General features: G+C 41.3%; 1 protein-coding gene across 3 annotated transcripts in view; it reads right to left on the bottom strand.

Annotated features, from left to right (window-relative positions):
* The window catches only part of trhr2 (thyrotropin releasing hormone receptor 2), a 72,784-nt gene that overhangs the window by 23,102 nt on the left and 28,883 nt on the right, over nt 1-20,799 (bottom strand). For all 3 annotated transcript variants that reach the window (XM_061917351.1, XM_061917350.1, XM_061917352.1), the window contains exon 5: nt 11,683-11,803. In XM_061917351.1, the coding sequence (XP_061773335.1) occupies nt 11,683-11,803 (121 nt within the window). The remainder of the gene's footprint in view (nt 1-11,682; nt 11,804-20,799) is intronic.

The raw sequence follows: 20,799 nt of genomic DNA on the forward strand, positions 1-20,799 counted from the left end.
GCACCCGGTGAGGTCCTAACTAAATTATCGGGAGAGAATGATGTGGAAGCCTACTTGGAGTTGTTCGAGCGCACTGTGGCGCGGGACAAGTAGCCGGTAGAAGAATGGGGATCCACACTGGCACCTTTCCTCACTAGAGAAGCCCAAGGTGTGTGCAGCGACCTGGCATTGGCGGATGCTCGAGACTTCAGGAGACTAAAGAAAGCCATTCTCTCCAGCCAAGGGTGCAGTCTGCCTGCCATGGCCCAAGGATATCACAACTGGATCTTCCAGCCCACCTAGCCTCCATGTCAGCAGGTAGCCAAACTGCTCCGCATAACACACAGCTGGCTAACGAGCGAAGTCAACCCCCCCTCTTTAGACCGACTAGTGATAGACCGCTGTATCCGAGCCTTGCCGCCTGATGCCCGAAAATATGCCGCACAAGTTAGCCCTCCAACTGTGGAGCAGGCCTCATTAGAGAACCACCAAGTGAGCATGGAAACGCTGAGAGCCACCGGGGAAGAGAGGCTCGGCAGCGACCGCCGAAAAGCGCCACCGCCAGCGCTGTCCTTACCCCGACCTTGGGGCGCTGCCCCTGAGAGGCCCAGTCGGCCCCCACAGCGGAAATGTTACGTGTGTGGACACCCGGAACCACATGTCTTGGGCGTGCCCGGAACGCGACCGTGATGTCTCCATGGCCACAGCCCCCAGCTCAGATGCAGACAAACCATGCCTCCGCACGGGGAGTGGACGAGGATAACATGCCAGCCTTCCAGTAAAGATCAGAGGGACTGATGCACATGTATTGCTGGACAGTGGGAGCGCTGTGACCTCGGTACACGCTGACTTGGCCGCACCCCTCAGCAAAGACACCGTTCCAGTGACGTGCGTACATGGAGATGTCCGCCAGTATCCGGTGAGCCACATACGCATTAAGACACCCCGAGGTGAGGCACTGGTACCAGCTGGAGTGGTACCAAACCTGCCTGTTCCACTGCTTATTGGGTCCGATTGCGTACTCTTTGGCCGTTACTGGACCCCGAGTTTCATTCCAGCTGCCATTCCACCAAAGTGTCGCCGCCACCACAATGGATAAAAAAGTATGAGACCGCTTGCGGCCTGCCCCGCGTTTAGGCCCTCGTCAGAGGCCCCACTGAGTGACAGCTCAGCTGAGGAGGAGCGACGGGAGAACAGAAAGGAGAAGGTAGAAGAGGAAGGGGACCCTTTGTGGAGTTCCCGGTGCCAGAAGAGAGCAGCAACCCTAAAACAGGCGAGTTTGCCGCTGCCCAGTCGAATGACCAGAACCTCAGCCAGGCCAGCCAGCAAGTTGTGGAAATTGACGGACAAAAAAGTGAAGGGGTGAGTGCACATAATTCACCGTATTTTTTAATTTAAAAGGGCCTTCTTTATAGAGGGGTGTTAACTAAAGGCGGGGACATACTTGAGCAATTGCTGTTCCCTACTGTAAGTCTCATATCTCCCGAGTGCTTTATCTTGCCCACGCTCATCAACTGGGAGCTCACCTTGGTGTACAAAAGACATATGACCGCTTAATAACCCGCTTCTATTGGCCCGGTGTGAAACGAGCCATAGAAGACTTCTGCAAGGGCTGTCCCGAATGCCAAAAGACTGCACCAAGACCCACGTATCGAAACCCCTTGTACCGCTCCCCATCATCGGCACCCCGTTCTCACGTCTTGTAATGGACATCGTTGGACCACTCCCGAAGTCCGAAAGAGGACATCGCTACATACTGGTAATAGTAGACTATGCCACCCGATATCCTGAGGCTGTACTATTACGCACAGTCTCAGCCAAAGCTATCGCACACAAACTGTTTATGATGTTTAGCCGAGTGGGGATCGCAGATGAGATTTTAATGGACCAGGGCACATGTTTTATGTCACAAGTACTAACCCTGCTGTACAAATGGTTGAAAGTAAAACGCATACAAACCTCTGTATATCACCTTCAGACAGATGGCCTGGTGGAAGGTTTCAACTGTACGCTAGAAAAGATGCTTAAAAAAGTAGCCGACGAAGACGGGACAGACTGGGATTACCTAATTCCATATGTCCTTTTTGCCATCAGAGAGGTGCTCCAGGCGTCCACTGGCTTCTCTCCCTTTGAGCTAGTTTATGGCCGACGTCCCCAAGGTGTGCTGGATATTGCGAAAGAGACCTGGGAGAACCAACCCTCGCCACACCACAGTGTGATCGACCATGTCGCCCAACTGCAAAATCCGCCCAATGGTAAGAGAACATATGGAAAAAGCCCAAAGAGAACAGGCAAGAACATATAACAGAGGTGCCACACTCCGAGAGTTCCAGGTTGGGGAAAAAGTGCTGGTATTAGTTCCGTCCAGCGAATGCAAGTTTTTGGCCAGATGGCAGGGGCCTTACGAGGTAATTGAGAGAATGGGGCCCGTCAACTACAAGGTAATTCAGCCAGGACGACAGAAGGCCACCAAATTTACCATGTAAATATTATTAAAAAATGGCATGCGGCAGAGCTGTTGCCATCTGCTGCGTTTTTAACTGCACACTTTCCCCAGACCACTCTCCCGGTACCTATAGGAGAGGACCTCTCCCCGTCACAAAAGCAGGAGGTGAAAGAACTTCTGGGACGGAACTAGGACCGCCTCTCGGAACTGCCAGGAAGGACCCAGGCGATCAAACATGACATTGAGACCCCACCCGGAAAAGTGATAAGACAAAGGCCCTACCGAATCCCAGAAGCCCGGCAGGCGGCTATAAAAAAAGAGGTAAAGAAAATGTTAGAACTTGGAGTAATAGAGGAATCCCATATTCCATGGTCCAGCCCGATTGTTATTGTGCCAAAACGAAATGGGTCTCTGAGATTTTGTAATGACTTTCGCAAATTAAATGAGATATCACTGTGTGATGCCCACGCCCAGAGTAGATGAGCTGATAGAGCGGCTCGGCCCTGCTCGCTTCGTCAGCACCCTGGACTTCACCAAAGGCTACTTGCAGGTGCCATTGATGGAAAGGGCGAAACTTAAAACGGCCTTCTCCACACCAGAGGGGCTATTCCATTATACCATCTTGCCGTTCGGGATCCATGAGGCCCCGACAACCTTCCAAAGGATGATGGACAGAATTCTACGGCCCCACCAAGAATGCCCAGCCTCCTACCTGGACGACATTGTGATCCATAGTAGCTGGTCCCTCCATCTCCAGCATCTCGACGCAGTTCTAGGAGCCCTTAGGCGTGCTGGGCTGACGGTCAATGCTAAGAAGTGCCGAGTGGGTCTGACGGAGACGGATTATGTCGGCTACACGATAGGAAGAGGCTGCGTGAAACCGCAGGCCTGCAAAGTGGAGCGCATCAGGGAAAAAGCAAGTGAAATCATTTATTGGCCTGGTGTCATATTATCAAAAGTTTATTAAAAATGTCTCCACGATTGCAACACCGCTGTTTGAACTGACGAGGAACAAACTGCCCCATGTCATCTGGACGGCTGAGGCTGAGACTGCCTTCCAGATGTTGAAGAAAGCCCTGTGTGAAAAACCTGTGTTGAAAGTCCCCGACTTCAGCCAGCCGTTCATCCTCCACACTGACGCCTCAGGCATGGGCATTGGAGCCGTACTTGCCCAGCTCGTGGACGGAGATGAGCACCCGGTGACATTTATTAGAAGGAAGCTTCAGAGCCATGAGCAAAATTATGTCACAGTGGAAAAGGTGTGCTTAGCAGTCAAGTGGGCCATACACCACCTCCGCTACTACATATGGGATAGGACCTTCACCTTGGTGCCAGACCACGCACCCTTGAAGTGGATGTCCACAAATAAGGACCGAAACGACCGCGTCACACTCTGGTTCCTTGAGCTACAAAATAATAATTTCACAGTGGAATATCGACCTGGGAAGGCGATCCCACATGCAGACGCCATGTCCCGGCTCTATGAAGAGGACAAAGAAGCTCCCGGACCGACCGGCAAGCTTAGGGGGGGGGGATATGTTGTGTCTCACTCAACCACCGCCTGACAGGTAAGCACCTCACAGGGGAGGAGCCAGGAAATGGAGGCAGAGTACAGAGGAGCGGTACATTCCCCTGTACCTTCTCAATCAGCCTGAAGTGCCACCAGCTGTGCGGCAAGGTGGGACCCAGCTACAAACCTTTCTTAACTCTGCTTCATTCAGGTCTGGCTCTCCTCTGTGTCAAGGCAGGTGCATCAGGCGGTAAGTTGAGACATCCACTATTTCACCACTATGGACAATACAAGTGAAATGTTTTACTTATGTTGTGTCTCTACTGTTTTATAGGCAATTACCTATAACATTTAAAGACGTGTGTTGTGTGAAGGACTGAGAGCCCCGGACGGGAGATATTTATGTTTGATCACTTTAAGTTTGATTCTTACACAAAAAAAGACTTGTATAATAAATACCCTTTTTGGCTTGCTGCAAAACCAATCCTGTGTCTTGGTGAGAATCAGGGTACCACAATATATATATAGATATAGATATAGATATATATATCGATATATATATCTATATCTATCTATATATATATATATATATATATAGATATAGATATATATATCGATATATATATCTATCTATCTATCGATATATAGATATGTATATATATATATATGTATATATATATAGATATATATATATCTATATATATATATATATATATATAGATAAATAGATAGATAGATAGATATATGTATATCTATAGATATTGATATATATATAGATATATATGTATATATCTATATCTATAGATATATATATATATAAATATATATAGATAAATATATATATCTATATGTATAGATATAGATATATATATAGATATATATATCTATATATATAGATATATATATATATATATATATATATACACACACACACACACATTGTATATATATATATGTATACAGTATATAATATATACTTATATGAATCCCCTACTGTAGTAACAATTATGGATTGTACAGCTGAGTAGATAGATGATCACTAATGTCATTAATTAACAGACGGAACACTGTATGAACAACATCCTTAGTGAATATATTATCAATTATCGTAGAACAGTGGTCCATTATTCTACCCGTGTTAAATTTCCGACATAGACTCACGCTGTACATTGTATCTATGATGTCATCAATTGTCTTTTGCTTGTTACGTTCAGAAAAATCAAAATTCCTCGCATATTAAATACACTCAACAGAAATATAAACACAACACGCTTTTTTGCTCCCATTTTTGACAAAATGAACATAAAGATTTTAAATGTTATTGTGTCTACAAACCCTGTTTCCGTATGAGTTGGGAAATTGTGTTAGAGGTAAATAAAAACAGAATACAATGATTTGCAAATCCTTTTCAACCCAAATTTAATTGAATGCACTACAAAAACAAGATATTTGATGTTCAAACTCATAAACTTTATTATTTTTTTGCAAATAGTAATTAACTTATAATTTCATGGTAGCAACACGTGCCAAAGTAGTTGGGAAAGGGCACGTTCACCACTGTGTTACATCACTTTTTCTTTTCACAACACTCAATAAATGTTTGGGAACTGAGGAAACTAATTGTTTAAGCTTTGAAAGTGGAATTCTTTCCCATTCTTGTTTTATGTAGAGCTTCAGTCGTTCAACAGTCCGGGGTCTCCGCTGTCGTATTTTACGCTTCATAATGCACCACACATTTTGGATGGGGAACAGGTCTGGACTGCAGGCGGGCCAGGAAAGTACCCGCACACTTTTTTTTACAAAGCCACGCGGTTGTAACACGTGCTGAATGTGACTTGGCATTGTCTAGCTGAAATAAACATATGTTGTTCCAAAACGTGTATGTACTGTACCTTTCAGCATTTCCATATGAGTTGGGAAATTGTTTTAGATGTAAATATAAACGGAATGCAATGATTTGAAAATAATTTTCAACCCATATTCAGTTGAATATGCTACAAAGACAACATATTTGATGTTCAAACTGATAAACTTTTTTTTTTGCAAATAATCATCAACTTTAGAATTTGATGCCTACAATATGTGACAAATAGGTTGGGAAAGGTGGCAATAAATACTGATAAAGTTGAGGAATTCTCATCAAACACTTATTTGGAACATCCCACAGGTGTGCAGGCTAATTGGGAACAGGTGGGTGCCATGATTGGGTATAAAAACAGCTTCCCAAAAAATGCTCAGTCTTTCACAAGAAAGGATGGGGCGAGGTACACCGCTTTGTCCACAACTGTGTGAGCAAATAGTCAAACAGTTTAAGAACAACGTTTGTCAAAGTGCAATTGCAAGAAATTTAGGGATTTCAACATCTACGGTCCATATTATCATCAAAAGGTTCAGAGAATCTGGAGAAATCACTCCACGTAAGCGGCATGGCCAGAAACCAACATTGAATGACCATGACCTTCGATCCCTCAGACGGCACTGTATCAAAAACCGACATCAATCTATAAAGGATATCACCACATGCGCTCAGGAACACTTCAGAAAACCACTGTTACTAAATACAGTCCATCGCTACATCTGTAAGTGCAAGTTAAAGCTCTACTATGCAAAGCGAAAGCCATTTATCAACAACATCCAGAAACGCCGCCAGCGTCTCTGGGCCCAAGATCATCTAAGATGAACTGATGCAAAGTGGAAAAGTGTTCTGTGGTCTGATGAGTCCACATTTCAAATTGTTTTTGTAACTATTCGACATTGTGTCATCCGGACCAAAGGGGAAGCGAACCATCCAGACTGTCATTGACGCAAAGTTCAAAAGCCAGCATCTGTGATGGTTTGGGGGTGCATTAGTGCCCAAGGCATGGGTAACTTACACAAGGTACATACAGGTTTTGGAACAACATATGCTGCCATTTAAGCGCCGTCTTTTTCATGGACCCCCCTGCTTATTTCAGCAAGACAATGCCAAGACACATTCAGCACGTGTTACAACAGCATGGCTTCGTACTTTCCTGGCCCGCCTGCAGTCCAGACCATTATCCCATCGAAAATGTGTGGTGCATTATGAAGCGTAAAATACGACAGCGGAGACCCCGGACTTTTGAACGACTGAAGCTCTACATAAAACAAGAATGGGAAAGAATTCCACTTTCAAAGCTTCAAAAATTAGTTTCCTCAGTCCCCAAACGGTTATTGAGAGTTGTTAAAGAAAAGGTGATATAACACAGTGGTGAACATGCCCTTTCCCAACTACTTTGGCAGGTGTTGCAGCCATGAATTTCCAAGTTAATTATTATTTGCAAAAAACATTTAAAGTTTATAAGTTGGAACATCAAATATCTTGTCTTTGTGGTGCATTCAATTGAATATGGGTTGAAAATGATTTGCAAATCATTGTATTCCATTTATATTTTTATCTAACACAATTTCCCAACTCATATGGAAACGGGGTTTGTAAGATGCTGACCAGACAACATGATTATTGCCTTGCGTTGGTCATCACAAATGGCCAATTAAAATGTATAGTTTTACTGTGTAATTAATTGATTTTGGCTTCTTCCGATTCTTTGTTTAAAAATGTATGTAAATGTTGCAGTTAACTCTCCAAGTGTCCTGAGATTCAACCTGGTTCCTTAAGTCCTATGCTTTGTTTGAGTTGTACTTTGACAGATGCACATTCATTTGATTTTCAGCTTTCTTTCCTGTTTCAGCAGTGCCATTCTGTATTTCATACAGGAGAAACCTGATCAAGATCACAGGTGTGGTGCGGTACTTTCTTCTGTGCAGTGGAATTGACATCCACTTCCACTTCCTTCGATTGCAGACAGTTGGCCACCTGTTGCTGTTTATCTTACATCATTTGTGTGTGTGCTATCTTGTCGACACTTCATTCGCTCTATGATCTGTTCCTTTCCATTCTCAATCTTGAGAGTTTGACGCAGTCAAGTGTCTTCCTTTTTCGGATCCTTCATGACAGCATGGATTATGTTGTTGTCATTTCTCAGACCATATAAGATACTCTGGGGATTGTTGGGTTCCTTTTGTTGCTCCTCGGTGGTCTTTTTTTAAATCCTCAAAAGGCTTCTTTTGCTTTTCAATAAGAATTGATTTCAATATCTGAGAGTAGATTTGTCTTTTGGTTTGAATTGATCTTACTACAATACCTTTTAGTTTTCCATGATTTAGTGACATGTTATTTATTATCTCTTTACTTGAGTCAACAATCTCCATCTGTGGTACTGCAATACCTCAAATAATCATTCATCTTTTTTGACACCTCATGGTGAGAATCGGCAAATCGCATCCACCATTACGTCTCAGAAGACGCTATACAATTTAATTCCTTCCATAGAATTCGCAATTTTTATTGCCATTTGCGTTTCTCTGTTTCCAGAAAGTTGTGTAGTTTTCCGGCGGGGCATTGCTTTAAAGTTTGTTTGTTAGCAATGATTTTAGGTTTGACTATTACGGTTCAAACACCTGCCGCCTGTCACTCTGCTGTGCGCTCCGCTAGGGCGCCTCGGGACACATCCAACGGTGTTTCTCTCCTGCAGTGGCTGCGCCTCTGCTTCTGGCTGAACTCACTCAACAATCAAAAAACCTGTCGCTGATGAGATCTTCCCTGCCTTCTTAAGCCGGAGTGTACTGCGTTCCAGTGCCAAAACGTAGCTACTTGTACCAGTACAGTAAGCCTTTCGCGTCTCTAACTTCCTTGCCTATGTGTTTCCCCTTCATTGTGCTCATTGTGTCTTGTCTTGTGTCGTCATCCAGAAGCTCTTCGTCATTCCCTGGTTTCGAGTTTTGTGTCTCATCTCCCCGGATCCCATCTGGACTTCCTGCTGCCTTCCCAGATCTCTACCTCACGCCTGCCCCCGGACAACGACGCCTAGCTCCAGCCCCTGACCACCTGCCTGTCCCCGAACCTCTGAACCTGCCTTGCCCTTTATGGACTTCCACACCGATCTCAACACGCACCTTCAAAACCACCCGGTAACACTCTACATATAATCTCTTCACATAGTCACACCATATATATTTGGATTAGTCACACACTTGATTCTTGCATATTAATAAACACGCTGCAAGCTAAACGACGTCCCTGCCTCTGTGCCGTCTCCTTCTCCACTGTACCGTTACATTGACTTTCTGGCGGCAATCATTTGTCTTTCATACCTCATGCCCGACACCGTTCAAGCCAATGGTTTTTGTAGTCGAGATTTGGGGTCAGGAAATATCCGAAATAGTGAAAAACTCAATTAGCAAATGCGGAGGTTCAGGCAGTAAACATTCATTGCTTTCAGCAGACAGCCTGTAAGAGTTTAAATACAGTTTTAATACATTCTCAAACTGTCTATTTTTTGTATCTCTTGCTCGTGTTTTTTTCTATTTACATTTTGTTGCTCCAATTATAATCTGGCTGCATCCACTACTGCAAAATGCCAATGCCTGTAATTGTCCCGCAGTCAGTGGTGTGCCAACAAGGCCTCCTCTGCTGGCCTAACATAACCAGAAATAATGATCATAATTAAAAATAAAAGTGTTTTTTTATTTACTCCCCCTAAATATCTAAATTTTGTCATATTTTCTCTTCATATCATATTACACTCCTTCCAGCGCTGTTTTTATTTTATAGAGTTTTTATCCAATCAGAATCCAGCAAGCTTTTGTTGCCATGCTGTACCAAATCTGCCCGGGGCCTTCAGAATCAACAATGCGGGTGTCTGTGAACTGTCAATGAATGGGCACAAACATTTGACAGAGAGTTGCGATAGCCAATCAGATCACGAGTTTTTGCCAGAAGGCCTTCTAGCTGGCCTAAGGCAGATATATATTGTGATGTTATGAGCTACGTAACATAAGAACTCCATTACCCAGCATTTCACAGTAGTGAAGAGCATGCACAGTAGCCCCATTTAGCAGCTGGATGATTTTGATGAGCACTTTGAGTAAACTTTAAGAACTCAGCCAACACGCCTTGTCTGCATCTTTTATGATTAGACAAGAATACACATATATTTGCAAGGTCATTTTCAAGAAGGATATTTAAAGAGAAACCACTTCTCGTGAGACCATGTCGGCCAACCCCAAAATCTCTAATGGGCTCTACAAATTGTAAGTTTAAATATTGTATTACTTTATTTTTTCATGTTTAATATGTTTTTTGCAATTTTAATTGTGACAGTACCACATAAGATATGTTTTAATTGATCCAATGCCCAGTAGTGCGTAAATGTGTTTCTGTATAGTATTTCTCCAGCAACAGTCATGTGGTGATACAGATGATGGTATTTTGAGAGATAATTATTTAAGTCGGACATCACTGAAGGCCCAGGTGGGAAACACACGGCCCGCCACTGCCCGCTGTGTTCAGATTTGGTTCAGAAGTAGTGTATATCTGAAACATTAAACCAGGGGTGGGTAGTAACGCGTTACATTTACTCTGTTACATCTACTTGAGTAACTTTTGGGATGAATTGTACTTCTAAGAGTAGTTTTAATGCAACATACTTTTACTTTTACTTGAGTATTTTTATAGAGAAGAAACGCTACTTTTACTCCGCTCCATTTATCTACACTCAGCTTGCTACTCGCTACCGGTTTTTATCGATCTGTTAATGCACGCTTTGTTTTGTTTTATCAGACAGACCTTCAAAGTAGGATCTATCAGATGCCTGCGTTTCACCAATTAAATACAATCACTGGTGACGTTTGACTCTGGTTTTCACCAATCAAATGCAGTCACTGGTGACGTTTGACTCTGTTTCACCAATCAAACAGAGCCAGGCGGTCACATGATTAACTGCACACTTTTTTTTTTATAAACCTTTATTTATAAATTTCAACATTTATAAAAAGCAATGAAAATAATGATGCTGTGTTCAAAATTTAAGTTATTTACTGAGATAATTTGAATAACTTACATTTTGAACACAGCATCATTATTTTCACAGCTTTTTGGTTGTTAGAGGCAGAGTGTTTTAATGTAGAGTTCTAAATCTTTTTAAAGGCACAAAAAACAGGTCGGGTATTGAGAAACGTACGTTTATGACTATAAAACGTAGCCAATAGTATAATGAAGTGGCAAAGGAAAAATTAATTTATCAATTTTTTTTCAATACAATACCAAATATATATTATTTAATATATATTATTGTTTTAGTTGCTTAAGAGATATTCCTGGCTCTGAATTTGTTCATTGCTATTTTTATGTTTTTGTGCATTACTTGTTGCCGTCATCATTAAACGAACAGGTTCCACATCAGTTACTCAGTACTTGCGTAGTTTTTTCACAACATACTTTTTACTTTTACTCAAGTAAATATTTGGGTGACTACTCCTTACTTTTACTTGAGTAATAAATCTCCAAAGTAACAGTATTCTTACTTGAGTACAATTTTTGGCTACTCTACCATCCTCTGCATAAAACCAGTAACAAATTTGGCAATGCCATGGTTTGAATTACGTGGGAACCGACCTGAGATATGCTCCCATAAGTGGGTGCCTGAGCAACATAATCATTTCACTGATTGGTTGCACTTTGATACGCAAACCCCCCACTGAGGGATTAACAGCCATATGTGTTCAAATTCTACTATACAATTTTAACAAAATGTAGAGAATGGAGGCAACTGTTGAAAAGAAATGCTTGTTTTCTACAACTCTGTTTGAATATCTGCCAGATGATGCTTATCTGTACTTTCTCATGTTACTTGCTTTGCTAAGCACAAGATGGAAATTAGGCACAGACCTGTTTCCTGGCTGAGAGAGCACTCCTTGGACAGCGTGGGCGAGCTCTTGTTCCGACTTCTGTGCCTTCTCGGCAACTTTGACGCAATGTAGTACAGGTGTCAGGTTGGTTTGGCAGAGGCCTGGAGGAACACGTGAACATTTTAGAGCACTTTTCCATGATAATGATGAACATCTAAATGTGTCTTTTTTTTTTCGTTAATGGGCCTCTCTAGCTGACAACATTGGCACTTATTTCATAGTTCTGGATATAAAAATGATGACTGCAGGTAAGGTAGGTAGTGACTTCAGCGGGCTAATATCCACAGCATGAACTATGGATATTATGAACATGTTCGGCGGATAGAGGATGGACATTATGTATGGACAACTGGCTGCTGGTTCCAGACGTGTTGGTCACCCCTCCCTCCGGTTCAAGGACGCATCCAAGAGAGATCTAAAGGCGTGTACTATTCCTCTAGACAGCTGGGAGTTACAGGCGAAATGTCTGGCGTCAAGCGATTAGACGGGGTATTGTAGAGGCTGATTTGAGGAGAGGCCAGCTCGCAGAGGAGAAGAGAGACAGGAGGAAACGTACTGCAATTACCATTTCACAGCAGGTCTCTCTGCATCTTTGCACTAAGTGCAACAGCCTGCATACATTTGCAAATGATGGGAATATGAGGAAACTTTGGATCTCTCCAGTCAAAATGGGACCGACAAAAAGTGAAAAGAGTGTGGTTCATTTGAATGATTTTGACTTTGAAAAAGAAGGGTTTGAATGAAAAAAATGAATTAGACTCAAACCAAATGCAAGCCTGAAAAATCAGGAGCACCTTTGAGGGGCACAAGACTGAATAGGAACCTGCGGAAAAACAGAGAAATAAAAACAGACCTGGCAATCAAAAACAAAAGAAAAAGACGTAAGTCGCTATTATTCTATTTTGTCTTTCTCCGCATGGGGAAATGCTGAAAAGTCATGAGGGAACACAAGCTATGGAAGAGGAGATGGAAGAGCTGAAAAGTCCAGAAATGGCAGGTATTTCATATATCCCTTTTGCCCGTAATGTTTACCACATCCGTCTTGATGTAACCATACACCAGGGTGATATAACAGCCATTTAAGTCATCAAAATAATAGTTTTACATGCCTTTATCCCATACTTGTCAACCTTGACACCTCCAATTTCAGGGGATGGGGGAAGGGGGTGTTTAAGGCGGAGGAGTATATATATAGCTATACATCCATTCATTTACTACCGCTTATAGCTAAAATTCACTGCCATATTAAGTATTTCTTATATATATATATATATATATATATATATATATATATGTATTTCTTCACTGAAATTAAAGTATTTATTATATATATATATATATATATATATATATATATATATATGTATGTATACATATATATATATATATGTATATATATATATGTATGTATACACACACATATATATATATATATATATATATATATATATATATATATATATATATATATATATATATATATATATATATGTATATATATATACACATATATATATATATAAAACCCCATTTCCATATGAGTTGGGAAATTGTGTTGGATGTAAATATAAACGGTATACAATGATTTGCTAATCCTTTTCAAGCCATATTCAATTGAATGCACTACAAAGACAAGATATTTGATGTTCAAACTCATATACTTTTTTTTTTGCAAATAATAATTAACTTAGAATTTCATTACTGCAACACGTGCCAAAGTAGTTGGGAAAGGGCATGTTTACCACTGTGTTACATCACCTTTTCTTTTAACAACACTCAATAAACGTTTGGGAACTGAGGAAACTAATTAAATGGGTTGTAGTTGTATAGCGCTTTTCTACCTTCAAGGTACTCAAAGCGCTTTGACACTACTTCCACATTTACCCATTCACACACACATTCACACACTGATGGGGGGAGCTGCCATGCAAGACGCTAACCCATGAGGAGCAAGGGTGATGTTCTGAAGGTTTGCATGTTTGTGTAATTGTTCCTTCAAGTTCTACAGTTAGGCAATAATTTATGTCATGGGATTATTGTTATTATTATTTTTATTTATTTATATTTAATTTGTGTCATATGGGAAAGCTGAAATGTGTATATTTAAGTTGTTTAACAGTTGCTATGGCTTCAGTTGCCACGGTTACGGGCAGTTCCGTTTCCGCCGACTGGTAAAAAATACTGTTAAAAGAGCTCCGGCACTAACAGGCAGTGCAGCGTCGGTAGTACTACATGGAAGACAGTTTACCACGATTGCAGATCGAAGAAAGAACCACAGTAAGATTATTATTACAGAGTGTTGTAAGTGACCGTGTATCAGTTGCACTAGTATTGAAGTATAGGACGTTTGGGCGCTTCACGTTGCCAGTATACGTGAAGTGCATGCTAACCAGAGGTGGGTAGAGTAGCCAGAAATTGTACTAAAGTAAGAGTACTGTTACTTTAGAGATGTATTACTCAAGTAAAAGTAAGGAGTAGTCATCCAAATATTTATTTAAGTAAAAGTAAAAAGTATGTTGTGAAAAAACTACTCAAGTACTGAGTAACTGATGAGTAACCTGATTACGGCAACAAATAATGCACAAAAACATAAAAAATAGCAATAAGCAAATTCAGGGCCAGGAATATCTCTTAAGCAACTAAAACAATAATATATATTAAATAATAGTACATTAAAATAAAATTAAAAAAAAATGGCACATTGAGCCACAATAACAGCACCATAGCCTCAGTAGGCATTCATTGATTTGATTGATTGATTGATTGATTGATTAAAACTTTTATTAGTAGATTGTACAGTACAGTACATATTACATACAATTGACCACTAAATGGTAACACCCCAATAAGTTTTTCAATGTTTATCAATTACTTAATAAATGACCAAGTCGAGGTGATCTACCTCATTTATACATATACATACACACACATATCATTTATACACACACATATTATATATACACACACAAATCATTTATACACACACATATAATGTGTATATATATATATATATATATATATATATATATATATATATACATACATGCATTTATATATACAGTATATAATTTATATTTATTTATTTATCCGTTTTTGTTCACATGTTGAAGGTGTTTTAATGAATATACATGCATGTTTAACATATAGATTCCTATCTTTCATGAAGACAAGAATATAAGTTGGTGTATTACCTGATTCTGATGACTTGCATTGATTGGAATCAGACGTCCACGTTTTCAAATGGAGGAGAAAAAAAGTTCCTCTTTTCTGTCTAATACCACATGAAAGTCGTTGGTTTTTGGCATCTTATTTGTCCAGCTTCCATATTCGTTTATATACACTTTACAAGAAATACATTGGCGGCAAACTACGTTGCTTGCTAGCATGTTTGCACTGGCTTTCGGAGACTCTTCTTTTTTTAACGCAGGCGCAATGGAGCGGCGCTTTTATTGTGAAGACAGGATCTGTGCGATTAGTCTTCAGGCTTTTGACGGGAAGTACGGTTGAAATAAAAAGTGTCTTTTTTCCTTTACACTTTTGATTGATTGATTGAAACTTTTATTAGTAGATTGCACAGTACAGTACATATTCCGTACAATTGACCACTAAATGGTAACACCCGAATAAGTTTGTCAACATGTTTAAGTCGGGTTTTACGTATCACGGTCATGTGACCGCCTGGCTCTGTTTGATTGGTCCACCGTCACCAGTGACTGCATGTGATTGGTGAAACGCAGGCATGCGTAGATTCTACTTTGAAGCTCTGTCTTTAACCAAAACAAACATTAATAGATCGATAAAAAAAAGCAGCGATAAATGTAGATAAATGGAACGGAGTAAAAGTAGCGGTTCTTCTCTATAAATATACTCAAGTAAAAGTAAAAATACGTTGCATAAAAACTACTCGTAGAAGTACAATTTATCCCAAAAGTTACTAAAGTAAATGTTACGGAGTAAATGTAGCGCGGTACTACCCACCTCTGATGCTAACCACCAGTAAGCCAACCGCAGCTCGCACTTGTGTTTTTGTGCTGCATCGTGACTTCACGACCGGCAGGTTTAGTCACGTTGGACTTAAGTTTGTTATATAGACCCTCTCCCCGGTGACTGTATAATTTGGAGAGCGAGTGTGGGACAATTTAGAGTTAGTTATGTGCTATTGTTACTAAGTTGCTGCGAGGGACGAGGGCAGCGCGAGGTCGGCGAGTCCATTGCAGGCGCTCACGGACTAGTCGACAGAGAGGTGACCCAGGACGAGGCTGGTTCTCTTCTCGCTCCAGACTGGACCACGTATACACACACATAACACTCCTCTCTACTCATTGTTGTATTTGAAAGTGCAATGCTTTGCAGCCAGTAGCAAAGCCTTTGAAGGAACATAGGTATGGGCATCATCTGTGACATTTAATTTGCAAGAAAGGAGTGAGTTTAGGGGTGAATTGTCTATCCTTGTTCTATTCTCTGTCACTATCGTTTTTTGGACATTACTACTTGCCGTGGTTTTGAAGCAATGCATGATGGGATTCCGGATGTTCTGTGTTAGTGTATTAACGTGCCGGTTGGAATAAACACACGCTGAGAACTAGCTCCGTGGCTGCCTACTTTATGGGTTATAGATAAACCTATGGCTAACTGCCATTTCTTTTCTTTTTCTCCTAAGCCCCCCCTCTCCACAACGGGGTCCGGTCTGGTAGCCATGGATGAAGTACTGGCTTTCCAGAGTCGGGACCCAGGATGGACCGCTCGTCCAGAATCGGGACCTAGGTGGATGGACCGCTCGCCTGTGTATCGGTTGGGGACATCTCTGCGTTGCTGATCCGCCTCCGCTTGGGATGGTTTCCTGTTGGCTCCGCTTTGGATGGGACTCTCGCTACTATATTGGATCCACTTTGGGCTTGATTCTCATGGTTATGTTAGATCAGGGGTAGGGAACCTATGGCTCTCGATTCAAATGTGGCTCTTTTGAAGACTGCATCTGGCTCTCAGATAAATCTTAGCTGACATTGCTTAACACAATAAGTAATTAATAATTCCGTTGGTAATCACAGTTTTGATTGATTGATTGAAACTTTTATTAGTAGATTGCACAGTACAGTACATATTCCGTACAATTGACCACTAAATGGTAACACCCAAATAAGTTTTTCAACTTGTTTAAGTTGGGGTCCACGTAAATCAATTCATGGTACGTTAAAAACAACGTTGAAAATATAAAACATTCTCATGGATTTTGATCTATTCATTCGTTTTCTACCCCACCAGTTCAAGAAGTCGCATTAAGAAGTATTTTATTTATAATTGGTTGGCTTCAGAATAACAATGTTATTAAAAAGAATAAGAGACTTATTATACTCTAAAACTGTTGGTCTTACTTAAAAATGCACGCATTTAGTTATATTCAGTGTTAAAAAATATTATATGGCTCTCACAGAAATACATTTTAAAATATTTGGCTTTCATGGCTCTCTCAGCATAAAAGGTTCCCGACCCCTGCGTTAGATCCACTATGGATTGGACTTTCACAATATCATGTCAGATCCGCTCGACATCCATTGCTTTCGGCCCACATATTCGGTCCTCTCCATAGTTTCTCATAGTCATCATCGTCGACGTCCCACTGGGGTGAGTTTTTCCTTGCCCTTATGTGGGCCCGACCGAGGATGTCGATGTGGTTTCAGCAACCCTTTGAGGCACTTGTGATTTAGGGCTATATAAATAAACATTAGGGCTATATAAATAAACATTGATTGATTGATTGATTCACCACAACCGTTGTGGTGAAGAAGGAGCTGAGCCGGAAGGCAAAGCTCTCAATTTACCGGTCGATCTACGTTCCCATCCTCACCTATGGTCATGAGCTGTGGGTCGTGACCGAAAGGATAAGATCACGGGTACAAGCGGCCGAAATGAGTTTCCTCCGCCGTGTGGCGGGGCTCTCCCTTAGAGATAGGGTGAGAAGCTCTGCCATCCGGGAGGGACTCAAAGTAAAGCCGCTGCTCCATCACATCGAGAGGAGCCAGATGAGGTGGTTCGGGCATCTGGTCAGGATGCCACCCGAATGCCTCCCTAGGGAGGTGTTTAGGGCACGTCCAACCGGTAGGAGGCCACGGGGAAGACCCGGGACACGTTGGGAAGACTATGTCTCCCGGCTGGTCTGGGAACGCCTCGGGATCCCCCGGGAAGAGCTAGACGAAGTGGCTGGGGAGAGGGAAGTCTGGGTTTCCCTGCTTAGGCTGTTGCCCCCGCGACCCGACCTCGGATAAGCGGAAGATGATGGATGGATGATTGATTGATAACAGAAACATATATAATAGTCTCCTTCTTGTTGTGTGTGCAGTTGCGCACTCTCCAAAAGCCGTAGATGTTATAACGTGACTGGGCCGGCACGCTGTTTATATGGAGGAAAAGTGGACGTGACGACAGGCTGTCCTCACTCAGGTCCGGCTGGAAATTGGGAGAAATTAGGGAGAATGGGATTTTCGGGAGAGGCACTGAAATTCGGGAGTCTCCCGGAAAATTCGAGAGGGTTGGCAAGTATGCTTTATCCACAGTGTCTATGCTGGGGGAAATGGGCTCCAGTTCTGTAGATGATGTCACACAAAGAGGGGGATGGTAAGCAGTAGGGGTGTGGGGAAACATCGATTCGAATACGAATCACGATTCTCACGTTTGTGCTATTCAGAATCGATTCTCTTTTTTTTTATTTATCAATTTTTTATTTTTTTAATCAATCCAACAAACCACTACACAGCAATACCATAACAATGCAATCCAATTCCAAAACCAAACAACAGCAACACTCAGAACTGCAATAATCAGAGCAATTGAGGGGAGACACAAACACGACACAGAACAAACCAAAAGTAGTGAAACAAAAATGAATATTATCAACAACAGTATCAATATTAGTTATACTGTCAGCATATCAGTGATTAAAAATACCTCATTGACATTATCATTAGACATTTATAAAAATAAAAAAAAGAACAATAGAGTCACAGTGGCTTACACTTGCATCGCATCTCATAAGCTTGACAACACACTGTGTCCAATGTTTTCACAAAGATAAAATAAGTCATATTTTTGGTTTGTTTAATAGTTAAAAAAAATTTACGTAATTGCAATCAGTTGATAAAACATTGTCCTTTACAATTATAAAAGCTTTTTTTTTTTTTAAATCTACTACTCTGCTAGCATGCTGGTGTAGATCCTGCTGAAATCCTATGTATTGAATGAATACAGAATCGTTTTTGAATCGAGAATCGCGTTGAATCGAAAAAAATCGATATATAATGGAATCGCGACCCCAATAATCGATATTGAATCGAATCGGGGGACACCCAAAGATTCGCAGCCCTAGTAAACAGGCCTTCCAAGTTAAGTTAATTTTGTACAGATTACTCAAAAACTAATTGATATCATGGGAAATGACCGCCAGATACATTTTTAAGGGCAAAAAATACACAAAGGAAAGTTGTTACTGAAATTTTGCTAATCTGGACGCAATGGGTCTTTTAAAGGCCTACTGAAAGGAGATTTTCTTATTCAAACGGGGATAGCAGGTCCATTCTATGTGTCATACTTGATCATTTCGCAATATTGCCATATTTTTGCTGAAAGGATTTAGTAGAGAACATCGACGATAAAGTTCGCAACTTTTGGTTGCTAATAAAAAGGCCTTGCCTTTACCGGAAGTAGCAGACGATGACGTCACCGGTGTGAGGGCTCCTCACATCCTCACATTGTTTATAATGGGAGCCACCAACAGCAAGAGCTATTCGGACCGAGAAAACGACAATTTCCCCATTAATTTGAGCGAGGATGAAAGATTCGTGGCTGAGGATATTGATAGTGAAGGACTAGAAAAAATATATATAATTAAAAAAAAAGGCGATTCCATTGGGAGCGATTCAGATGTTTTTAGACACATTTACTAGGATAATTCTGGGAAATCCCTTATCTTTCTATTGTGTTGCTAGTGTTTTAGTGAGTTAAATAGTACCTGATAGTCGGAGGGGTGTGTCCACGGGTGTGTTGACGCCAGTGTCTGAGGGAAGTCACGGCAGCTGCATGGACGGCGCAAGCTCCGCAGAATTCTCCGGTAAGAGGCGACTTTTTACCACAATTTTCTCAACGAAACCTGCCGGTTGACAAGTGGTCGGGATCCATGTTCGCTTGACCGCTCTGATCCATAGTAAAGTTTCACCTCCGGGAATTTTAAACAAGGAAACACCGTGTGTTTGTGTGGCTAAAGGCTAAAGCTTCCCAACTCCATCTTTCTACTTTGACTTCTCCATTATTAATTGAACAAATTGCAAAAGATTCAGCAACACGGATGTCCAGAATACTGTGTAATTGTGCGATGAAAAGAGACGACTTTTAGTCGCTAGTGGTGCTGCGCTATGTCTCCTCCAACTCGAGACGTCACGCGTTATCATACGCGTCATCATACGCGTCATCATTCCGCGACGTTTTCAACAAGAAACTCCGCGGGAAATTTAAAAAATTGTAATTTAGTCAACTAAAAAGGCCGTATTGGCATATGTTGCAATGTTAATATTTCATCACTGATATATAAACTATCAGACTGTGTGGTGGGTAGTAGTGGGTTTCAGTAGGCCTTTAAGGTTTTAATTCATACACATTATACGAGCTACAAAAAAGAATGTTGACGTGGTGAAGAGTCAAGCATGATTTTATCCACGGAATTATATGAAGATATCTTTGGGCTAAAACAGGATCCATCCATCCATTTTCTACCGCTTGTCCCTCTCAGGGTCATTGGTCTTAAATCACCAGAAAACATTCGTACTGTCTTAAGAGACCAATTTGCCATAAGTGCTATACTTTTGTTTATATGTTATTTCCCTTGACAGGTGGCGACTTGTCCAGGGTGTACGCCGCCTTCCACCCCAATGCAGCTGGGATAGGTTGCAGCACCCCCACAACCCTGAATGGGACAAGCGGTAGAAAACGGATGCATGGATGGATGGAGGTTACTACACATGCAGTATATTAGCCAGGGTTGTCCTCTTCTTTGGCATGAAAAAGCAGCATGTGGTCTGACATTCAGCTAATTCTATTGGTCAAGAACAAT

The sequence above is a fragment of the Nerophis ophidion genome, linkage group LG12 (genome assembly GCF_033978795.1).
Source record: "Nerophis ophidion isolate RoL-2023_Sa linkage group LG12, RoL_Noph_v1.0, whole genome shotgun sequence".
Lineage (NCBI taxonomy): Eukaryota > Metazoa > Chordata > Actinopteri > Syngnathiformes > Syngnathidae > Nerophis > Nerophis ophidion.